Here is a 24,595-nt window from a genome sequence, read left to right as displayed (position 1 = left end):
GAGTTGCCAAAGTGATGTTCTCAATAGCTGAGAGCTCAATGATTGACTTCCTTGAAATTTTCACCAGCTTCTAGTTACTTCTGGAGTCCAGTCCACAAGACAGATGACAGCAGAAGAATATACTTCTTTTTTTTAAGGCTTAGCATGATGTGGAACCTGTTCCTTCTTTCCCATTTCATAACTGAAAAACGGGCACAATCAATAGCTTGCCGCTGGTAGCGGTGTTGAGAGCCATGTGGAGCCCAGGCAGGTTCCTCGGGCTGAATGTCAGCGTCTCGTCTTCCCAGTTTACACAAGCAGCTTGTTTTGTCCTCCAGGTCCCAGTGGACACCACAGCATCCTCACCACTGAGGTCAGTGCTAGCACGCCTTTTTGCTCCAACATAGACTTGAGGACGCCTACATTTTGGACTGACAGATTTAAGATGGCTTTGAATAGTCTCAATAAACATGTGATTTTGGTTATAGATCTCAGATTATAAAAAAAGACAACCCAGGCCATTTCTTGCTTTCCTTTTCAGAGATGCCTCTGCTGTAGGACAAGACAATTCTACTTCTTTAAGCCTGACTACATAAACCAGCTTGTTCATATCCTCAGCCACGAAGTCTCCTCAGAAAAAAACATAAATCCAGTAAAATACTTTTGTTAGTGTGCATCCAAAATATTGATGGGATGGCTTTACCTCAAATATATCACAAGGCATTAAAACATTGTTTGCAAAACTTTCATTTATCCCACCATTTTTTTTCAAGTCCATTCCCAATGGCGCTGTACAATGAGCAGGGAATTTCAGAGCACCATGTACACTGTCAACAACTCTTGATACAGACTAGTCCAGAGGACTACAGCTTATCACACTTTCTTCTAGTGCAAGTTTTATAATCAGAAACAAAAATAAATTTCAGTTATTTACTTGACTTGTCAAGTCTTTTAAGTTTTGATCTTAAATAAATAAATCTAGAGCTTCACTTCCAGTAGCAGAAGATGCATAAAGGCTCTTACACGTTCACTGAAAAAAGGAAAAAGCCTCAGAGAAACTACAAGTTGCTTTGTCCTTGTCTTTGCTGTATACTAGCTCTTCAATTTGTAAGTTTAAAGAAGTCTTTAAACATCTTTTCTCCGCAATACAAGGACTACTTCGTCCACACAAGGATGCCAGAATCTGCCCTGCAGAACACCACAGTCTCTAATGGTGCAATTTCCAGGTCATCTTTAATGGGACAGCTTGGAGATGTTGATGGCACCAGCTAATTTACACTGCCTTTGACTCAGGTAGGGGGAGCTAACGCAGCAATGTAACTTTTCAATGAAAATTTGAGTGGGAATAAACACTGTAGCATGTAGTATTGGAAAGCAGATGCCACAGAGATTCAGACTGTGTTGATTACAGGCTTTTCAAAAATACTTATGGCTGTAGTTGATGCAGAAAGATGCAACAGCTCACCTTTTAAAGTGAAAAACAAATAAATTTGGAAACTTACCCACCAACTTCAGGGTAGAAAGCAATTTGCCTCCTGGAATTGAGATTTTGGGATAAAAGCTCATACCACTACTGTAATATTTTCCAATAGCAACCATATGGACAAAACCATAAACTGGTTTTATAGACAGATCAGGTAGATGTTCTGTGTTGTTTTTCCCTGGGTATCATGCAAGCTTTACATCTCTTGGTAAAGACCACCATAAAAAAAAAAAAGAAAAAAGACAATTAAAGCATTAATTGCATAAGGGCAAAATATGAGGTGAGTGTTGACATTTTGTCAGAGCTTTACTTACATATCTGTAAATTGGGTTTAGGTTTTTACCCTGGTCTCTTAGGAGTACACCAATCTTGTTTCTCTGTTTACATACACGGGCACACATCCTATGCGTTATTTTAATCAACTGGATCATTTCAACCCGTGTCTGTCTCAAAGGTAGAGTGTTCAAAGGTGAAAATCCACAGATTTTATAGGCTTGACATAGAAGAAAAAAATTCCATCAGCATCTAGACAAGATCACACACTGGAGACAAAAATCCACACATGGAAGCTTTAAAAAATAACTAAACACAAGAAAACTAATGAAAACTCACAATCAGCAAAGCACCCAAGTCTGTGGGAAACAAGGCCTCATCCGCGTCAGTGCTTATGGCAACATTTAATTAACTGTACGCTATTATTTAGTGGTAAGGTACATGAACACATACGTCAATCAGCTCACAGTATTGAGAAAGCAGCCCCCGAGGGCTCGAGGGCTGCAGAGGCGCTAAGCAGCTTAGCTCTCTAAACCTGTACAGACCCAGTTCTGTGCATTTGGGATGCAAAGGTTGGTTAAAAACACTGGACACTAAAGCGTAAAGAGGACTAAGGAGAGCCTCAGTTTAGAGAGGATGCTGCATCAGCTTTGTATCCTGCTAGATCATAGAGGTTTAAAATAAACGCACTGCCCTTGTCCAACACAGTAACAGAAATGAAGACAGAAACTCGGGAATACACAATAGCACTAGTTAGAAATTCATGCGGATGATTAGGCTGCTAGATACACGTATTTTGAAATGTACCACTTGCATCTGGACTTTCATCACTGGAATAGTGTCCTTACACCTTAGCTGAGGACTGGCAGGAAAGGGTAGTGCAGAGCTGGGACAATTACAATTCCAGACAGCAAGATTTTACCTCTGACCCTTGGACATGATCTTGCATCACATTGTTAAGGGAAAACAAATGCAATATCGGGGGCTGTGTTGTGAAACGTTAGAGCTTCCTAAGACCAGAGTTGGCAGGGCTTATATGATAGTCTTAAACATAAATGGGAAGAAACAAATAAGATTACACCTACCTCAACTTATTTTTTATTGTATGACATTGAACTATCCACTATAAAGAGGGCAATACAAGAAACCTGCAAAGTATAGAGGCTAACTCCAACTTCCAAAATACTCCTGAGAGCAGTTAGAGTTTTCACTTAAAGGAAGCCATGAAAAATAATCACATTTTTAGGGAAAAAAACAGGTAGGAATGGAAAGAGGCACCTCTCTCTCTTCACAGGAGAGAACAGCAAGGACAGAGCACCAGGGAAGCATAGAAAAAAACCCATAGAAATAAAAATGCATACACTTAGCAGTCAGACATCTTGGTAGGTAAACGAGACTGCAGTTGGGTCAGTTGGGTGAATATGACTGAAGCTATAATTTTATTTTTTTTTAATGTATGAAACAGTACATGAATGTATGCACTACCTTTAATGACTTAAATAGAGTCTCTCTGAGTAAGTATATACAAAAGAAATGCACGTGGAAGAAAATAAAAGCAATAGCCATTCAGTGGTCAAAACCAACAGCAGATTCTTTCAAATAAAAACCTAATTAATACAGTTTTGGAGGAAAAAAAAAAAACCACACAAGCAGAAAATACAGCAAGGAGGCACTTGATTCCAGCAGTATTTATCAAACCAATAAAACAAGAATAATGAAGTAGAATGAATATAGTAAATGTCTGGCAAATGCTTGCTTTTCTCCATTTTTTAAAACAAAGAAACAAACGAAAAGGAGAACAAATTTTCTAGGGACTGTCATAATAATATTAAAGGATACTATTTAGTGGTTTAAAGAACTGTTCTTCATTAGGCAGCCAATGCCATCCCCAAAATGACTGCAATAGTTACACTGTTTTTTCCTTGGCATCACACTTACATTGATCCAAATAATTTTTTTATATTAGTTGAGATACTGGAATCAGTATCTGACTTGTTACCCCAATGCTGATTTACATGCTGGTTTGAAAAGACTTTAGTGGATTTACTGAGAAGATAAAGGCGTATGTAAAAGTCACGCCCACTAAATGCAAAGTAAAGTGATATGTGAACAAAGACAACATCATACATTAAAAAAAAAAAAATAATTAATCATATGTCAACGTGTCTCCTGACAACCTCTAACTTAATTGAAAATAAAGTGTCTATTACAAACATTTAGACTTGGGAGATCAACAGACTAATTCGATGTATTTAAAGTTGGAACAAGGAGGTATATTCTCCAATGCAATTGAGTCACAAAAATCCCTGGGGTAACAGAATGGATTGCTAAATCATGTAATAGCTGACGCTTGTTTAAAGACGGTATTTCACAAAATACAAAGAGAGGGGCAACGTGACGTTTCACTTTTGCCTACAGGCAAGACTGGCTGCATGGCAAAATGTGTAACTATTGGAAAGCATTATCCAATATTACCATCACATTGTATGTAAGATACCAAATTACAATTGCGACACAGAATAAAGTTCTACTTTCAGCAACTTTCTGATGCCTCATGAATGATAAGTTACATTTTGTTTCTGCCAGGATACACTCTATGTTTGGTTAAAAATTCCTGGACAAGTAAAATGCACTATTCCAATGCTTAAAGCACACAAGCAAAGCACAAACAAAACATAGCAAAGCATCTTTATTAAGAAGTTGGATGTTCATTCCCCTAATACAAAGACTTTTTAATGCTGAAAAATAGAATTGAAAAAAAAAGCTAAAATATAAAAACCTTTAAAACAAACTAGAATTATTCTGAAAATAATTTGGCCCATTCTGAATGAACTGTATTCTTTAGGTAACGTTGTAACACAGTAAAAAGTTAAGCACAATTCCAATTATTTCTGCACTACTGGTTTGGCTAGCAATTCGTTCAGGAACAAAAATAATTTCACTCTGAAAGTTTAACTGATTTCTATTTAGACTCCGGAATTGGAGACAGACATGCTGAGGTCTATTATCATTCTATTTAAAATACAAGACAATCAGACAAATAAGTTAACCGGTTCAACCTCTCACCAGAATAGATAAGGAGCACTCAAAAGTCAGGAAGAGTCCAAAGGCAGTATAAGAAATAGTTGCCACCTTTCAGCTCCTGCCTACTGATACTTGTAAGCTTTTCCAGCCCAAACTGTAGAGGACAGCCCTCAAGAAGAATAAGAGGCGGCTCTTCTATGACACTCTGCTCAGAGAAGACTCACAGGTACACAGGGGAGACAAGACACCAGAAGATATGAGTTAGGATTTAAGCCCCACGTGATGAAGAAGAATAAGCCCAGCACTCTGCACAGCAGAAGAAAGAGGAATACAGACAGGAAAAACAAACAAGCAGGCCTGTCCAAGCATTCAGACACAAACTATTCCTTCTAAAGTAAGGTGGTCCAAGACTTGGGTCAGGGCTGTAATATACATTCAGAAGGCAATCAGAGAAAGTTGTATATTTAACTCTGATCTCTGTTTAATTGCACATGCTTAAACACACAGTGTCAGCGTTGGCAAGTCAACTGACAGTTGAGTTTAATAGGAATATGGAGTTGAAAACAACTCAGTACTCCACTCGCAATCCCCAGCACAAAATCCCCCAAGTACTGGCAGCTTCCCACACTTGGAGTAACAGTGAACAAAGCCATCTCATCATCCTTCTCCCATGTCCTACCCCACCTCCCGTTTGTCAGTTCCAGGAAATTCACCAACCAAAACATAAAAAATACTTCATATTCCTGGAACTGCAGAATTAGAAAAGTATTTGACATTTCAAACTACCACAAAAGTTGCTTTAATAAGTTATAAGTCAGATGTTTGACTTTCCACAGCAGAAAACAGAAAATTCAACAATCAAAATGGTTAAAGCTGAAATAAAATGTTGTGAATTCATTTTGCCCGGACAGGCCTGCTGCCTTTGCTACAGAGCAAGTCTGTTGACATTGAATATCTTAACACAGTGATCAGCTCCACAACTTGCAAGCTGCAACCACTCGCTGCTGTTCTGATCATTATGTCCAGCTCTGCCCACATGATGTCTCCAACATAAACGTTTCACAGCAAGAGCATGACTTCGGCTGCAACAAAAAGAAATCCATACATAACTGCAAAATGTCAAACACAGTTGGGCATGTGAGTATAAACATCAACATTTATGTAATTAGTACTCTTCTTTTAACACTACCAACTGAGAAAAAACTGACTTGTGACAACCAGCAGGTATTAAGTTCTTAAAATAAGTAGGGCCATTAACACTAATGATATTTTATCCTCTTGCTCATCAATAATTTAAACGGCTATTGATTTCAAGTTTTACCACATTAAGCTGCAGGTCTAGCATCTCGATTACCGAGATATGACAGATTTCTGGCTTTTAGCCTGCCATTTCCTGTTATCTGGTGTCTCTTTCTAATTCACTTCAAGCACACACAGGCCAAAGTCACAATCAAGCTTTCATTTCTGGTACTACCAATACCAGTACATGAAGGAAGAATCTAGGAGAGTGCTCCAAGTGAAATATTCAAAGTGTCTCTACAGAGAGTTTCTGTAGCTGTCACTGCAGCAGCACCACACATAGATTGTCATTCCTCTGGTTTCTGCTAGAAGGTGCTCTTGAAAACTTGCTGTCATCCACCCCAAAATGTTTTGCTGATGTATATAGACAGTGATTCTTCACCCATCCCCGCTTCAGTGTTTTCTATCATCTTATTTTGTAGCTAAAGGCAATAAAGTTTGGGTTTTTTTCCTAAGTGGGGACAACAAAGGGTAATACTTCTCAAAGCATTTGCACAGCATGCAGTATTTTGGGGTTTAACATCCCCCTTGCTTTTTATTGGGGTTTATTGTTTTTTTAATAAATCTAGATAACCAATATTTTTATTTCCAGGTTTTGCTTAAAGACTTTCAGGGAACAACCTTTTCCTAAAAGGTAACAATATTTGATATATAAATAAATCAGTTTAATGTAATTTTAAACTATAAGAACAGAACCGCAGCACTAATAGTCTCAAGAATAACGCTTGCTTCTAACTTACTTCAAAAGACATACCTGTTATCCATCTCCACACACGTGGTCCAATCAGCTGGTGCTGGTTCTTGCCCACTCTGCTTCCATGTGTACAAAATAATCTTCCCATTCTCTAAGCCTACTGCAACAATGTATCTATCAAGAGAATGACCGCTTTAGTTCTGAAGGCAGAGGTAGTGAAGCTGGCTCTAATGCAAGCTAGAAAAAACTAGCACTCAAAAAGTCCTGTACCTTGCCCTTCAAATCAGTATTTACTTTTCCATTTAAAAAAAGCACAATTTAAATCAAAGCTTCCTCATACAAAATGAGTAAATCACACAGAATCACAGAATCTTCATGGTTGGAAGGGACCTTTGAGATCATCGAGTCCAATCAACAAAAAAAACAAAAAACAAAAACCAAAAAAAACCAACCAAAAAAACCCCACACCAAACAAACAGACGCAAACCAACAATCTCGGGCGCTAGAGCATGCCCTGAAGTGCCATGTCTACATGTTTCTTAAATACCTCCAGGGATGGCGACTCCACCACCTCCCTGAGCAGGCTGTTCCAGTGCCTGACCACTCTCTCAGTGAAGGAATTCTTCCTAATATCTAATCTAAACCTCCCCTGCCGCAACTTCAGACCATTTCGTCTGGTCCTGTCATTATTCCCTTGGGAGAAGAGGCCAACACCCACCCCTCTACAAGCTCCTTTCAGGTAGTTGTAGAGGGCAATGAGGTCTCCCCTCAGCCTCCTCTTCTCCAAACTAAACATGCCCAGTTCCCTCAGCCTCCCCTCATATGACTTGTTTTCTAGACCCCTCACCAGCTTGGTGGCAGAAACTTGCAAAGTATATTTGTTTAGGAAGAAAATAAGGAGGTTATTACAACATCAGATCAGTCAATACTGTTGGAAGAACTAATGTGTTTCAGGTGTGTTCATGCCCCCCTCCCCCTGTTGTTTGGTTTTTTTCTTGTTACACTGTTTGGAGAAGTCATCATACACCTAAAAATAAGGCTACAAAAAAAATAGTTCATTCAGTCAAAGAATGGTCAAAATATTTGACAGGTAGATTTTACGAGCTGTTTAGCCACAGAAACCTTACTAAAGGGGAAAATCCTAATTTAAAATTAAACACAAAATGGCAATACAGAAAAACAGCTATACCTTCCATCAGGAGTAAGCTGACGGCTGATACTGACAGCAGTGACAGAATCCCCAGCATCCAGTACTATTGAACAGGGTTTGATTGAACCCAACATATTCCCTTCAGTAGTCACAGATAAATCACACTGGCCCCAGATAATGACCTATAAGAAAGAGAATCATCTCGGAATTTTCACTTTAATCTTTTTGTAAATATGCTTACAAAAACATAAGGAATAACTAAGTTAAGCTACTTCCAGAGCACAGAACGTGAATGACCCCAAAAATAGTAAAAAATTTCTATCTACAAAGATTCAACCTTTCAGACAGTCTGTCTGATTTCATTAAAAATACTGACAATAAGACCACATTATGTTATGAAAGTTAAAGAAAAACTTAGAGACCCGTAAGAGTTGTGTCACACAGGCTTGTCTTACTGTATGAAAAGAGAGAAAGACCAACTGGCAGACCGCAGTCTTGTACATACATATTGGAGCACTATATTTAGCATATGAAAGTCTCACTGTTTTCTGTGGTAATACATACAATAAGCTGTTTGTGTATTTATAGAATATGGGTTCATTAGAACACAGCATTTCCTAATCTAAAATGCATTTTAAATAATTCTGGGCTTTTAAAATTCCTTTTATATTAATTACCTTTTTGTCCCGACTGCCAGTAATAAAATACTTGCTATCTGGTGTCCAATCACAAGACCAAATGATTCGACTGTGAACAGCTGTATTTTTGTCTGTGTATGCACAGCAACTGAAGACTGGTCCTGGAATAAAACATAACAAGGAAAACCCTTGCTTCAACTACTTTACATATAAGAAGTAATTGTTACTCAACTTTATGTAAGAACTGCAATAATAAACTTGCACATTATTCTGCTCATCTTTAAAGCATTTGGGAATACTTAGCACCACATAAATATTTTTTTCCAAATGCTTACCATGATGACAATTAGCACCTGTTCAAGACCACACCAGTCAGCCCTTCTAGCACTAAAACAGTAAGAACAGTTTGATCTTTTACACACATACCTGTTTCTGAAGAATTTAAGTCTACGTGTAAGACCTTCAGGTTCTTTCTATACAAGTTTTTCATAGGAACAGTGACTTCAAAAGATATAGCATAGTGCAATGTTTACCATGTGTACACATATCCCCAGTCATTTCACTACAGTTCCTATTTACCAACAAAGCCCCAAGAGCTCAAATCATAATGATCTAATTGTAAAGATTCATCTGTTCCCAGAGAGGCTGCCATTTCAATATGGATACAATCAGGCAATAAATCTGATCAGCAGATCAGTAAATGGGAATGCTTTTCTTAAAGAGAAAAGGCTGCGATTTTTGAGCACAGAGTTTGAATAACCACTTCTTGGGATGCCAATACCAGCAGTTTTGTTTTACACTGATAATGATGCTCTTTGTAGAGAGAAAAGTTATTGATGAACAGATGAAAAGAGGATTTCCTCTACTTCCGATGAGAATTCATACTCCTTATCCTGAAACATTATGTAACTACTGTGGACAATATGCCAGTCTTTAGAATAGAAGTCTGAATAGAACAGAAATCTCAAGCCAGTATACAACTGGACACCGAATGCGCCAAAACTCACTGCCAAGTCTCTAGGAAAACTCTACAGAGCCCAGTAGTGTTTATGTGCTACAAAGCCAACAGCGCAATGACAGTCATTTTCAGCACAAGCATCTGTTCTGGGAACCCATTAAAGTGTTCAACAGCAATCTCCTGATTTTGCAAAGCTCAAAGTCGTAATGAGAAAGTCAACTGAATCTTCACTATCAGTTCTTTCTCCAGACAGAGCCAGTCCTAGTCAAATTAATCAATTGTGTAGGATTATCAGAAAGCCACACCAAAGATAGAGATTAATCCTGTCAAGAGTCTCAAAGTGTCATGCTCTGCAAACAGGGAGAAGGCCGCTCTATGCAGAACATGGGTGTAGCAATGAACCTTCCAGCCCAGCCTGCACAGATCACTGAGATGAAGGTTTTCCTTGATAGAATACCAGTTTGAAGTCTAGGCCATTACGCTCCAGCATGTATACTTGATTTCAGTAAATCTGAAACATAAAATCACAAGCAGAAGGCAGGGGGACAAATAGCTGACTTCATTACATCCATCAAACAAATAGCTTTTAAGGCCTGGTTATATTCTTCTCCACATTTTAATTCCCTTTCTAGCTTTCCTATACACCATTAATTGCACTTCTTAAAGCCAAAGAAGCCTACAACACTATTAATTCTTTAAAGTTGTACAGAAAATGGCCATTAAAATATTTTAACAATTCTCTTTCAAATATTTTGAAGCCAAAAATATCGTACAAACCACAAAGTCTTCAAATGTGTATATCCACTTTACATCTCTTACCTGACTCTGATGAGTCTTGTTTCCTCCACAGTGACCAACTCCTGTCTCTAGAAACCGCTAATAAAAATTTGTCATTAGGAGAAAATGCCAGTTGAGTAACAGTCAGATTGTGAAATGACAAACTCTGCAGTTTCTTCCAAGAACTAGTGCTCCACAAAATAATTGCTGCATGTTCCTTTTTGGAAGCCTGTATTGATGGAAAAAATATTGGTGAGAAATAATGAAAGCAAATATAAAAGTCATAAGTCTCAAAATACTAAGAAGTTATGGGGCTTGTTTTAAGGCTTGCGATCAAATTAGAATCGGCTTTCCTCTGGGAAGTTTACAGATTGTTTCATTACTTTCTACTAATGTTGACAATATCTCAGTAAGAAACTGTTTTATACCTGTATTTGTTAGAATTTATCTCACTAATATCTTCAAACGAATCATACATAATTTACCAGCATTCATTCTCACCTTTACAAGGCAACTGTCATCTATACAAAATCTTTCACACTTAAGTGAAAGAACAGAATTCAGCCCAAACTGAATTCTGATTCCTGCTCTGCCAGGCCTTGAAATCTGGTGGCACTTTTCACTAGATGGTGCTAGAATCTTTTCTTACCTTACATGCTGAGGCAATCATAGTGTTTGAATTATTGCAAGCAACACAAAAAATTTCATATCCATGTCCATACCTGAAATAAATGTGAAAAGATATTTAACACATCACAGTCATTTTTGCAGTACATGTCAAGGTTCGTATGTGAATTTAAATCCTTTTTTTTCAAAAATAAAAGACAACTGCCAGGAACTTGTCACGACTGTTCCAGTATTATGCCCCAAATAATTCCTAAATAATTCCTAAAAATGTTCAGCATTCAATTTAAACATCTGCATAAAGTCTTTCATATTTAGGAATCGTCTACAGAACAATCTCTCCAGCCTGTTTGACAGTTTGAAAGCATCAGCACTGCAGAAGCTACACTAATGATTAACAAAGCAGATGAAAGCAGTACTTACCGTATTCTTTTTTTCTTGTAAAGCAATTTTAACACTACCAATAAAAATCAGAAGCCACATAGTTGAAGATCACCAAAGAAATACACCACAAACACTCAGCCCTAGGATGCCTGTTCTGTGAAATACTGAAAGAAGATTTCTAAACTAGAGGGCAAGAATCACGTCTGAAAAGGAAAACACTGTAAAAAAACCCCAAACTTCTAGCTTCCTCCATAAGTACATTTTTAATCAGACTTTGCATGAGTTCTGCTGGAATTCAAGCTCACGTACCCACACTGGGCTTTAACTAGTAAGCAGAAACGGCACACAGACTGACACAAATTAAAATCAGTCACAAACCAGACTGGAAGTAGAGTAAGACTGGAGAGGAAATCTATAAACAGTGGACAAATATCAGCTAAATACCAGTTGCGGGGGGGTTCCTTTGATTCCTAGCCCTGAAAAGATGGGCAGTTCTCTTAATAAACTCCTTTGGTCTGCAGTGCTGCAAAGAAGTGCTTACATGGGATTGATGTTCATGGGATTTCATTTGCAGCCAAAACAACCATCTGTTTAAATGACAAATTACTGTCTGTCTCTGTTGAACAGAGTCCAGAAGAGTTGCTGCTGGGCTTATCCCCATAGACAGACTCCCACACTCATGTCTGAAGATTGGGGATGCACTGGCTTTTCACAGAGAATAACTGTACCTGGGCTTCAGCGGGGAGAGGGACTGGTGACTACACTTTATCGGAACGTAAATTTGCAAATTTGACTGTTATCTTGTAATGATGAAGGTATTATTCCATGTCTTCCCCTTACACTGCCACCAGCAAGAGTTTTATCATAATGCTTACTTTTAAAGCACGTTTCTGGAGACTATTTTTGTAGCAAAAACCATTGAAAGTCAAGTTTCTAAAACTGAAAAGTATTTATCCCATGAAAAGTATAAATTTCCTGAAATTCAATGAAGGAAAAATAACCTGTGGAACAACTTGTGAAACAAGTCTTCAGTTACTTTGGTTTTATCTCCTAAATGCAGTATTGAAGAGCACTTAACAGAAACATTTTGAGTTTCTGCATGCAACTTTGTTCTTACTAAATAGAAGCACTAAAATGTAATCTTTCTCTTTAAAATAAAACCTAAAATACTGTCTTTTGTGAAGTCACACAAGCAGGACTATCACAGGTCAGTCAGACAGCCTACATAGCCCAGTGCTGCCTGCAGTAAAGAGAGTTAAGTTAGTGGTAACAGGAGATGCTGTTTACAAGTGTGTATGAGCCTTTAAAGTATAGAAGCTCCAGTACAACCTCCAGTACAATCCCTTTCCCTGCCCCTATAGACACAATCCCTTCATTATGTAGTACAAGACCAAAAAAAGGTTCACAATGGAGAGAAGCAACTGCATGAATGAATAATGAAGTGACATTTTCAACCGGGTGAAGATTTCGGGTGACATTGGGTTTGCACGGCAAGGTTTTGGCAGCAGTGGGGCTACAGGAATAGCTTCTGTGAGAAGCTGCCAGAAACTTCCCCCATGTCCGATAGAGCCAAAGCCAGCCCGCTCCAAGATGGACCCGCCAATGGCCAAGTCAAGCCCATCAACAACAGTGGTAGCACCTTTGTGAGAACATAGTTAAGAAGGGGGGAAAGCTGCTGCGCAACAGCAGCCAGAGAGAGGAGTGAGAATATGTGAGAGCAACAATTCTGCAGACACCAAAGTCAGTCAAGAAGGAGGGGGAGGAGGTGCTCCAGGTGTTGGAGCAGAGATTCCCCTGCAGCCCATGGGGAACACCATGGTGAGGCAGGTGGTCCTCCTGCAGCCCATGGAAGTTAACAGTGGAGCAGGTGGATCTACCCGAACGAGGCTGTGACCCCATGGGAAGCCTGCACTGGAGCGGGCTCCTGGCAGGACCTTGTAGACCTGTGGAGAGAGAAGCCCATGCCGGACCAGGTTTGCTGGCAGGACTTATGACCCTAGGGGTGACCCACGCTGGAGCAGTCTGTTCCTGAAGGACTGTACCCCGTGGAAAGGATCCATGTTGGAAAAGTTTGTGGAGGATTGTCTCCTGTGGGAGGAGCCCCACACTGAAGCAGGGGAAGAGTGTGAGGAGTCCTCCTGAGGAGGAAGGATCATCAGAGACAACACGTGATGAACTGACCACAACCCCCATTCCCCATCCCCTGCTCCACTGGAGGGGAGGAGGTAGAGAAAATTGGGAGTGAAGTTAAGCCTGGGAAGAAGGGAGAGGTGGAGGGAAGGTGTTCTTAAGATTTCTGTTTATTTCTCATTATCCTACTCTGATATGATTGGTAATAAATTAAATTAATTTTCCCCAAATTGAGTCTGTTTTGCTTGTCACGGTAACTGCTGAGTTATCTCCCTGTCCTTATCTTGACTCACGAGCCTTTCATTATATTTTCTCTCCCCTGTCCAGCTGAGGAGGGGAGTGATTAGAGAGGCTTTGGCGGGCACCTGGTGTCAAACCAAGGTCAACCCACCATACAACCACAAGCAATTTTGTCTTAGTAATGTGCAATTCATAGCAATTTTTTTAACAGCAGGTAACTGACTGGACTTTCAAAGTGTCCAGAGAAATGATTACAATAACTGTCTAGTGTCAAAAAGGATCTCTCAAGACTTCCAAGTGTCTTACATGAAGCATACATACATACGCATATATTTATGTCAACACTCAGGCTTTAATTTCAGCTTGATGCACATAAACTCTCTATGGTTATTTTCCAAGATGATGAAGATTAGCATACTCTCACAGGATTTATCAAATTTTTATTTTAAAGTTATTAGATTATGTAAAAAAATTCAGCAAGTTCTTCATGCTAAAACCTACACAAGCAAATGGTTTTCAAAACCAAACACTAATCCTTCAGAATTTGGTGCCGAGTTAGAACTGGGAATATACAAACATCAATGACAAACAAGCTATTTTTAGCAAGTCAGTTCCTCACACTGGTTTTCTGCTGCTATGGCAACTTGAAATCTACATTATGCAATTTCATGTTACTTCTTTCAAGATTATCCCGAGCAAAAAACCTGAAAGTCCATAACTGCTTTACATCTTGTTGCCCTTGCATAAAAGAACCCCTATCATTAGCAGCATCTCTAAAATCAGGAAAAATTGCTCAGATAAGTCACCTCAAGACCATCATAAAATGCAATTATTTTAATGAATGCAGGATATAAAAATCAGATAGGCAGTTCTCCTGTAGCAGAATACGAAGGATTACTGTCCCACTAGACTTTGAGAAATGTCAAAGGCAAATGAAGGAAAATTTTGGTCTCCTTTTCACTACTTAAAGATCCCTCATCGAACTGATTATGTGAGTGGGTGCATTAGCGGCCATAGCATGCATAGGAGAAGCAATGTAACAGAAATTACAAAATGTGCAGATACGGTCTAATACCCCCCAGCTTCCCTCTTAGAAGCAGTTTTGAGCACAAACGCAGTAAAATAGCTTAAAAGCATACAAAGATTAACTGGCCGGTTGAAGGTAAAGATAAGCTCCCACCAAATCTCCCATTCAGTCAAATGAAAGCAACCTGAAAACTGTTTTCCCCGAAGTTTTTTATTTCCCACCTCCCCTACCTAAAGTCAGAAAAATGTAATGTATAAAGGCAGCTGTAATCATCAGCAAAGGCTCAATATTCTTCCTGTTCCTGCCCGAGACGACTCTTTCAGGGGATTCAGATAAACAAACCCATAAGAGCTTGAGACAATGAATTTCTTTGTGCTACACTTTGATCCTAAAACTTTGAAGATTGTGAAAGTGTAGCCTAACATTACCAGGATCCTTAGAAAACAAATAAGGTGACAAACTTCACCTGCAAATTGTTGGGAATCTCAGAAAAGAAGGAACAAAACACAGCTAAAAATTCTAGAAGCCTGCAACCTCAAAACAATTACTGCCATGACCACATAACACTATTATCTTTGCAATACACAACCTGCTCTGTCAGCATTCAACACCCAAAGTGGGTCTGTAACTATCTTACTCAACATTCATCACTTTGCTTTACCACTAGAGACATCCTATTTTGGTTGATACTTCCATGTATTGCATCTCACAACGCTGTTAAGCTTTAGAGGGAAGTTCCATCTTTGATGCCTCAGCCTTTACTTCTATACCAGTAAGACAAACTCGATCTCCAAGTCTGTGCCACAAAGTGGAAAGAAGCAGAAAACTCCTTACGCAGAGACCTTCAGGATAGGCAAGGTTTTAAGCAGATGCGCTGAGCAGACAGACATAAATAAAGGCTGCAGTATGGAAAGAGAGGCCCATCACATCCCGCAGCACAGAGAAGACCATGAAAACGTGCCAGAGTTCCTTACAGCTGACCAGAAACCTTGATATTCCCTTGGAATAAAGAGGGGAAAAAAAACCCAGGGATTGGTGTCCTAAACAGACCTTCACAAGACAAATAATCAAAAGGACAATGAGTCTGATCATCACAAATTCAAAAGAAGAATAGCTTTGTGCTAAAAAACCATATATATATTTCACTGGTACAGAAGGAACTAGTGAAACACAGTTTTGTGACCCATCAGTCTTAGCGACCATTTTTTGCATTGTTTCCTCATTTTTATATACGTATAATTTATTTATTTCACAAGCAATATACTGCACAAAAAGTCAAATCAGGTAGTAAAAGAGGTAGAGTTACAAGACCAGACTACATTGATGTGTTGCAATACCTTTCTGGAAATTTGGTAAATTAAATAAAAAAGAAAAATAAAACTTACAACTTCTGAATTTCAGGCCACAAGGTATTCTGCAGCAAGTGATCCTCGGGGGGAGGTTCTAAAAGATATTTGTACAATATATTAAAATTTGGTAGTAAATAATCTAAAAATCAGCTAAATAATGCTTCAGGTTTATACCAAATCTCTTTTGTTATTTCCTACAATAGAAACGAATCTCATACCTGTAAGGATCAAGGGTTGAAAATAAATCTCAGGATACTGATTTGAAATGGTATTAAATGTTTCTTCATCCTCAGTTGGTTGGACAGCCATATCTCCTATTCAAAGTAAGGACTTCATTAGCTAGAGAGAACATACTTGACAGGATGGAAAATATGAGCATTTATTATACAAGTTAAAAACTTCTATTGTTTTTTACATTATAAGTAATTGAGATTAGGTTTTTCTGCTTCCAGAGTTACAATAATATGAATATTAGAATCTATTTATTCTACTGCACATGGGAATGAACCGAAGAGGAAAAAAAAAAAAAAAAAATCTAATCTTTGGACTAATTCCATTCCAAGACTATCCTCTCTTCAACAGCACAGTCTTTTTTAGAGATTCTTAAAGAGACTTCGATTTATCTGAAAGAAGAAGTTACCAGTAGCTGAACTTATGTCTCCCCAATGTTGAACCTTTCATTCTGTATTTTAAAATGTTTAAGGTAAAAATCTCTCACACAAGTGATGAATTCCTAAATTTAATGTAGGCCCCTAAACGAAAAGCCATCCTACTTGCATTAGCGCATCTACAATTTGCGAACTTCAGCGAAACTGCCGAGGGCTCAGTCCTTGGCTTCAGGCAAAAGTACCAGAAGTAACTGAAATTACTCAGTTAATTTTAACTTAACTTAATTTAAACTCTGTCCTTCACTTCAAAAGTATTATTTAAGAAAAGGGTACAGAATTGGGGAACAGTTGCTTTCAGACAGAATCAAACTTTTTGCCAAATGTACGTTTCAAATACAGCAGTTTAAGAAAGCAGGTACAGAAAAAGCAGAATAGAAAGACTATCTTCTCATTTATCCTGTCTTTTCTCCCTTTGAAAATGAAATTAGCAACATTTATCTAATTTGAGACCACTACCTGATCATCGCTCACCATGAAGATTCCTCTGCACAGCAAGCCAGAAGAGTGATCTGTGGGGCTTTAACCTAAGCCATCAGTGCTGACAGCATTGGGTGGGCAATAGTGGACTATGTCGGAAAGTCTCACAGCTTTCTGGGTGTGCCACACAAAATCAACGGAACTTATTATTCTGTGTGTGACAATACTCTAGGAGAAGGCAGTTTTGTTCCCTCTCTCAGCAGAAGGACTCATGAGAAAGCAGAGAAAAGAGGTTTAGCCAAAATATATTTTATAAGTTACTTCAAGTACAACAAACCTACTTTTCTCTCACAGAAGATTTAGGAAGATTTAGCTGTATTGCCACTGAAGACCCTGAAGACAAAGCTTATTGAAATGCTTCCTTTTTTAATTCACACTTTCTGATAAAGCTTTAAGCAGAGAAAAAACAGGTCTAACTTAATTTGTAGATTCCATTCTAAATGCATTTTTACCAGAACACCAGATTACTAGTCCCATCCCCAATCTCAAGACAACACTCAGTTATTTTTATTGTTCTAGACAGATATTTGTCCCTCCTTCCTTGTTAACCCACAACGCAACCACCACCATCTCTCCACGAAATTAATCTGGTGTCTCACCAGCCTTTACCAACAGAACATTAATTCCTGTTGGCTAACTAACTCTTCCTTCCAAAAAACTTTCACAAAGCATCATTTACCTGGAGAAGGTTTATGGCTATTTTTACTGGAACAGAAAATGTGACTGAACCCCCTCAAAGCAGCAATACTTCTAAAAGCCTCTACAGGTGTGCTAATGTTTGAGTAGAGCGTGAAAAGCACTCCAGAATGCAGCTACAGAAGTTAAGTTCTTACTCTGTAAGAAGTATTTTACAGAGTAACCACAAGTAGCAACAGGTAGCCCTACTTTAACAACTCTGAACCTAGTTTTCACAGTATGCTATTTGATACTAATTTTTTTGGCTAAAAGTCATCAGCCTTCTTGGCAGGTGGGCACAGGTAGTGAGCATGGAGAAAACACAGGAACAATGGCAGATCAGGGAATTCAAATAATATCCTGCCCTGGCTACTCCCAGACCCGTCACAGGAGAGCAATGAGCCCCAGCACCCGTATGAAACATGGACGAGTCAAGAGGCGAGGCTTTGGGGAGCACTGTGCAGACGGAGTGGGGTTACTTCCCACAGGGGCATGGGACACAGCATGGAAGGCAGGGAAAGAGCATTTTGGGTTTCCACAAGACATTAGGGGATGTTTAGGGGAGAAACGAAAGGCAGAGAAATGGGAGGAAAGATTCTCATTTTTTTTATTTTTAAGCACCAGAGAAATAAACATTTTGCACAATTTAATTTCTAGACTTGCAGTCAAGTTTACAATGACAGCCCTAACAAAAAAACATATGCTAAATCAATTAAAAAAAAAAAAAAAGAAAAAAACGAAGTTTCCACATGAAACACCATCACCATTATTTCTCATTAGCCGTACCTTCAAAAACAGCTTTATTGGATAATCCCAAAGCTGGCACAGTTGCACCTTCTGGAAGATGAGATGATTCCTGAATTTTTTAAAAAAAAAAAAAAAGAGAAAGTTTACACACAGATTGTCATATAGGTTCAGATTTCAAAGGCCACAGTTTAAGGAATCCCCAAGATAAAAAGAGAGTGAAGTAAAGAAGGGCACTTTGAAAAACTCTCAACTCATCCAGAACATACCCTGGGCAACATGAAGACAAGTACTCTGCCAGAGATAAAAGCTTTTCTAAGGCCTCAGCTCAATGGTTTTGCTGTAAAGCATGTATCTTCATCCCTAATTACAGGTTTTCTTCCACAGTCTTATTTATTCAAGGATATACATGATAATCAACTGAGTGCACTACAGTTTTTAACACAATAGGAGTGGGAAACAGTCTGTTCTGCGGTGAAATAATAAAGCAGCACTTTGTAAAAGGGGACAGAGGGTGAGTGCCTGGGCCCACAACTTCAAACACAACCCAGTACATAGCAGAGAGATGTGGCTGGAGTACGTGGCTGTTTAGAGCAGCACAGAAGACAGGCAAATCATCAGACAGAAAACACCTCCATAAAGGTATGGGAGAAAGAGACAAAATTTGGAAAGGGTAAGTGAACTTGGGACCCTTTGTGCAGAGATGGAAAAAGATTAGATTTAATAGCTGCAAAACCTCTTCCTTACAGTGTCTGCAAAGTTCAAAAGAAAAACTGTTTTACAAAATTGGATTAATAATTTAGCTGACAGCTTAAAATACTCTGTTATTTATTTAAATGTTCATATTTTGATGAGAAAATGTATGAGAAACACACACCAGTCTAAGGCCTCTAAAACAAAAATAGTTCTTCATTGCAACCCAAAGTATAATACAATCCCATGGATTTGAACTGAATATAATCCTATTCAACTCTTACTGAATGGAAAAGCTGGCTTTTTTGGTTTTAAGTACTTCTTTTGGGAAGGCGTTTGAGCTAAATTAAGAAAAAGCTTACCCACTTCAATGAAAAAAAAGCATTCACGGGAAACAATTTCAATAAAGCTATTTAAGAGTAGCTGTATCATTAGAGCTCATAAAGCCTTCCTCTTTAAACAAAGCCCATGTGAAACACTTTGTGATATCATGAATCAAAAAATAGAACTCAGAGGAAGGCGCTGATAAGGAAAGTCTACAATAAAAGTAAAATAATGACATCTGCCAGCGTTATAAAAGCCCAGTGTTATTTGTACGACGTCATTAACGCAAATGCTTACAAAATCGTACAGAATTAGAGTGAAATAGCTACTTATGTAACTTCTTGCTATCAAAAATGAATAGATTTCTTTCCCGGATGTTTCAATTGTTAAATGAAATGGAAAGGCTAATCCACCTCTGAGAAGCTGCGCAGAAAACACCGCTTTTGAGATAGAAATGCAAAGAGCATGCAAGGCACTGTACAGGGGCCACTATCCTGAATGAGGCCTGCTCTACAAAATGCAGAGAAAAACAGAATTAGATCTTAAAGAAAATGGGGAGCAAACAAAGGATGGCAGCTCTGCAGTCTTATCTTTCCACAGAGTAGGAAAGTATACTTATCAACAACTAAAAACGGGAATGTAGAGGCCTCAAGAAAATTTCCAATGCCAAGAGGAAATAAAGCATGAGCAAGTACATATTTATAAATATTTATATGTAACAACTAGCAACAGTGCTGAGCACTTTATTTCCAAGCATACAATTAAAAAAAACCAACACACAACTACACAACAATAATTACATCTAGACAAGACTACTACACCCTTAAATTAAGGAGAAGCACATTCCCAGGCTTTATTGTTTGCTTTCAAATCACCAAGCGTGTACAGTAATCTACTTGGTCTGACTTATTTAAAATTTACCCATACTCTTTGCAATCTTCAGACACTGGGTCTTGTTTAGTTTCAAATACAACCTGTGTTATAAGACGACACCATGAAAACAGGTATGAAACAACACACATGGAAGCAAATAGAAGGGAAAGGAAAAATAAGGTTAAGGTTTCAGAACTATTAAAAGAATGTTCGCGGAGTTTAGTGCAACCTGACATTTCCTAAAGCATTCATTTTATTTACATGAAAGAGGGCTGTCTACATTTAGCATTGCTTTAGCACACTTACGTGGGAGCACAGCTTCTCCATTGGAATTCCAGAGATGTTACTGAAATTTTCTATAAAATTCTTGGGAGCATGAAAAACTCGAAGCACTTTTTCATCTGCTCCCGACACAAACTGAAACCGGCCGATCATTGCCAGACAACGCATGTCATATCCATGTACTTGAGGCCTTGCAATTTCATGCCAGGTTACCTAAACAAACAGACACGCAATTAAAACACAATTCTTAACCAGAGAAGCAGCAAGATTTTGAATTCCAAACAAGTACTAATACTTAACTTGCTGACTTCATTAACATAAAGGAAAGTTAATAGCAACCTCCTACTGACATTCATAAAACTAATGTACGCTCACATATGTCAGTTAAATCCTATTTTTCCACCGAACAAACAACTCCTGTAATTAGTAAACTATGTCCCTGCACAGAAATGATTAAGGCATTTGCTTACCTTTGTTACTAAGGGTACACAACACTTACTGTGACTTCTTTATGCTAGACAGTCAGGAATAGGACATAATTTGCTTAAGCAAAAGGAGGATTGTATGCTACTTACTACCTTCAAAACTATAGCTCTGAAAGATGTAAGAAAGGTTGTGATAATTACCTTGCTTCCTTCATCTGCCTTTCACAAAGCACAGCAGCATTGCTGTCAATAGACTACAGGTTTCTACTTTCCTCTTTCCTTTAAATACTTGATTTTAGTGAGACCATTTAATAGAGGCTTTGGAAAAAAATGACAAAATCAAAATAGCTTCTTATAGGAAAAAGATCTGGAAAATCCTGATGATTTTAGAAATGTTTTCATTTGAAGTATTAATTTCTTTCTAGTCTCCTGAAATACTCATATCCACTCTTCGAGTATTAATACAAGAAAACCAAAGTTAACAGTTAACTAGAAATTAAATAGACAAGTTAGTTTTACAGTCACACTCAGTAAAGAATACTAGCTTCTTCAAAAAAACCTCCCCAAAAAATCTTTGTTTTCTAGCAAATACACTTCCATGAAAAGATTTTTGATGTGTCATTTGCTACTACTCCTACACGATACTTCAGTTGGAAAAATACAGTGTGATAGCAGAATTAGAATTAATTTAGAGTACTTCAGTATTACAATGCTTAGAAAATTGCAGCCAAGACAGAATTTACATGATACTAGATGTCATATAAACATAAGGAAAGGTATTATGTTGACTGTAAATTGCATGTATTACACTAAAAATTCAATTGAGATTTAAATGTCTAAGCTTCCAATAGAAGAGATCCTACAAAATCTCATGTTTTCACAAGAGCTTGATTATCTTCCAATGAGAAAAAAGAGCATTAATTCTTTAAAAAAAATATCAAAAAACCGAACAAGCAAATAGTGCAATAAACCCATCTTACCCTTTACTAGTGCATCTTTGCATACGTTAGAACACAGCACATAACAGGAATGAAAAAAAACAAAACAAAACAAAACAAAACAAAAACCCAAATCTGTTTTACCCTCCAGATTGGAGATTAGGGGAAAAGGCAGAGGAAACCAGAGATACCCTTCCTACAACACAAGACAAAGCTTAGCACTTGAACTGGGATTGCCACCAGTTCTGTGTGGACTGGAAGAAGGACATCAAGGAATTGATGCTAAATTCACTCTCCCAAAAACAGACATCCTGTACTGGTCTATACTACAGAAGCTTTAATGAGACAGTTCTAATAGCCACCCTTTGCCTCCCCCAACTAATAGCACAGTTTGCACAAGGCCTCACATGACTTCAGTCTAGCGTCTGTGAGTTTCCTGAATAGAACATTAGTACTGTTCTGCCAGGAAAAGCTGTATTTGTAGATGAGGAAAATGCATGAGCAACTAGAAACAGGAACTTTTCCATTCCTAGACAGGGTTTCCCACACCAAAATTTAGAGTTATTTCGGAGCACACAAAGTTACTCTCAGCAATAATTCTTCCTGAAAAGTTTCTTGCGCAGGCCCAACTGCACTCATGCAGTTCAGATAAACATTCCAGTAAAACAGAGTCATAAACAAAATAGTGTAAAAAAAAACAAAACAGAGGTTTGCTTAGATTAAGCTTGCGTAAAAAAACCACAACCAGCATTAAGTTTCTTCATGATTACCTGCAGCAGTGCTTAGCCAAGTGTTAAGTAAGGGCCATAGATGGTTATTAGAATCAGCCATATATTCCTCCTTCTGAATTACTGCAGAGGCTGGTTTCTAAGACCCTGGGAGAACACTAACTGTAATCTGGAGGTGAACTCAGGATTAAACAGCAGTCATGCTATGTGATTGCTAAAAGTCTACCACTAGTATTTTTAAAGTGAAAACAGCATATACTGAATGACCGAACTAAGCATTTACACAAGCAGTTTGGAACAGCTCATGGCTTGGGGAAATTTAAGGTTTGAGTTATATGCAGGTGACTTGTTCCAGGCTCAGGACAGACAAGCCCTCTTTACCAAGCTCACAAAATCTTTGAAGATCATACCTCTGTCTCTTGTTTTCTTTTCCATGAAGCGAAGAGTCTAGTAGTTTGATCAGAACCAACACTGATGATAAATTCTCCTTCTGGATCCCACTTTACATCCTCTACACTGTTAAAATGACCCGAAATCACAACTTCTGGAGTCCACTCTTTCTATTAAAAAAGTCACAAAAGAAGCAAGGAGTTTTCAATTGATTGATTGGCGTACTCTAACCAAAACGGAAGTATCAATATCCTTACTAAGAAAGAAAAAAAGACATTTGAATACAGCAAATCATTAGAACTTCAAATGGCTAAAGAGACACAAATACTGATTTATTGTTCCAATATAAAAGAAACTTGTGTTATTGATTCAGCTGCCATTTCTGAACAACACACAATCACAAAGGAGCTCAGTCTATTCCACTGACTTTATGGCTCCCACAGGGAAGCAACAGGTTTTAGAGCCTAGGAGATTGCAACCTCCCTTCTGTGCAGGAGCAAGACTCCTACAGAATATTATATCCAGAGAAGGACTATTTCAATCATTAATTTTAAATTGTACTGTTATTTTTCTATTAACAATAGACCTTACCTCAAGTGACATATGTGTAATTCTTTTAAGTACTGCTGCTAATAAAATAAACAACATACCTTATTAACTGTAGCCTGTTTCCAAAGGTGTAGCGCTCCATGAAAAGCATGAGCTATGATCATTGAACCATCTGGACTAAACTGGCAGTCAAAAAATCCAAGGGTATTGCCACCTACTTCACCTACCCGCACCTGAATAAATGATCAGAAGTGAATAACCCATGAAAATGGCGTTCCATTCATATATACTCACCCTAATCTCACGAGATCAAAATTTAGCTATAGGCAAGAGTTCACATTACACATAAAAATACATTTAAAGAATATTCTAATTGCAAAGTTAAGCACTAAAATATTATGGGAATTAAAGCTGCATGCTACTTTAACAGAACCTCTCTTCATAAACATCTCAGGACAGGATCTTGCTCAATCTCCCAGGGGAAAAAAAACACTACACTAGATGAGACAAGAACCCGATCTTTCTATATTTCAGTCCAGCCTGTTGGATGCAACCGTTTCTTGTTATCTGTTGCCTTGCTATTGTCGTGTTGCACAAAATGAAGAAATGTTCCAAAGGAACAGTGGTACCCAACTACCTTATTTCATTTTTTTCTCTCATAATTTCCAAGATACGCTACCATATTTTCACTTCCTTGTTTCTCTTTCAAGTTTTTAATAATATTAAAAGACCATTAAAGTTACATTTTGAAAGGAATTGTGGTCGTATCTCTTGAATAAAACTTCAAGCTGAACTCTTAA

General features: G+C 38.1%; 1 protein-coding gene across 6 annotated transcripts in view; it reads right to left on the bottom strand.

Annotated features, from left to right (window-relative positions):
• Nucleotides 1–3,148: 3,148 nt before the first annotated feature.
• ELP2 (elongator acetyltransferase complex subunit 2) overlaps nt 3,149–24,595 on the bottom strand; it is a 41,033-nt gene continuing 19,586 nt past the window's right edge. For 2 of the 6 annotated variants that reach the window (XM_074146962.1, XM_074146967.1), the window contains 12 exons: nt 23,897–24,028; nt 23,267–23,416; nt 20,790–20,978; nt 18,636–18,705; nt 16,248–16,343; nt 16,066–16,123; nt 10,925–10,997; nt 10,318–10,504; nt 8,580–8,701; nt 7,942–8,084; nt 6,813–6,926; nt 3,159–5,841 (listed from right to left, as the gene is read on the bottom strand). In XM_074146962.1, the coding sequence (XP_074003063.1) occupies nt 5,685–5,841; nt 6,813–6,926; nt 7,942–8,084; nt 8,580–8,701; nt 10,318–10,504; nt 10,925–10,997; nt 16,066–16,123; nt 16,248–16,343; nt 18,636–18,705; nt 20,790–20,978; nt 23,267–23,416; nt 23,897–24,028 (1,491 nt within the window). In that variant the 3' untranslated portion in view covers nt 3,159–5,684. Of the gene's footprint in view, nt 5,842–6,812; nt 6,927–7,941; nt 8,085–8,579; nt 8,702–10,317; nt 10,505–10,924; nt 10,998–16,065; nt 16,124–16,247; nt 16,344–18,635; nt 18,706–20,789; nt 20,979–23,266; nt 23,417–23,896; nt 24,029–24,595 lie in introns of all 6 variants that reach the window. The other 4 variants (XM_074146963.1, XM_074146966.1, XM_074146961.1 and 1 more) reach the window with 3 other exon arrangements.

The sequence above is a fragment of the Numenius arquata genome, chromosome 4 (genome assembly GCF_964106895.1).
Source record: "Numenius arquata chromosome 4, bNumArq3.hap1.1, whole genome shotgun sequence".
Taxonomy (NCBI): Eukaryota; Metazoa; Chordata; class Aves; order Charadriiformes; family Scolopacidae; genus Numenius; species Numenius arquata.
The sequence above is the reverse complement of the archived record's forward strand: the minus strand, read 5'-3'. Positions and strand labels throughout refer to the sequence as shown.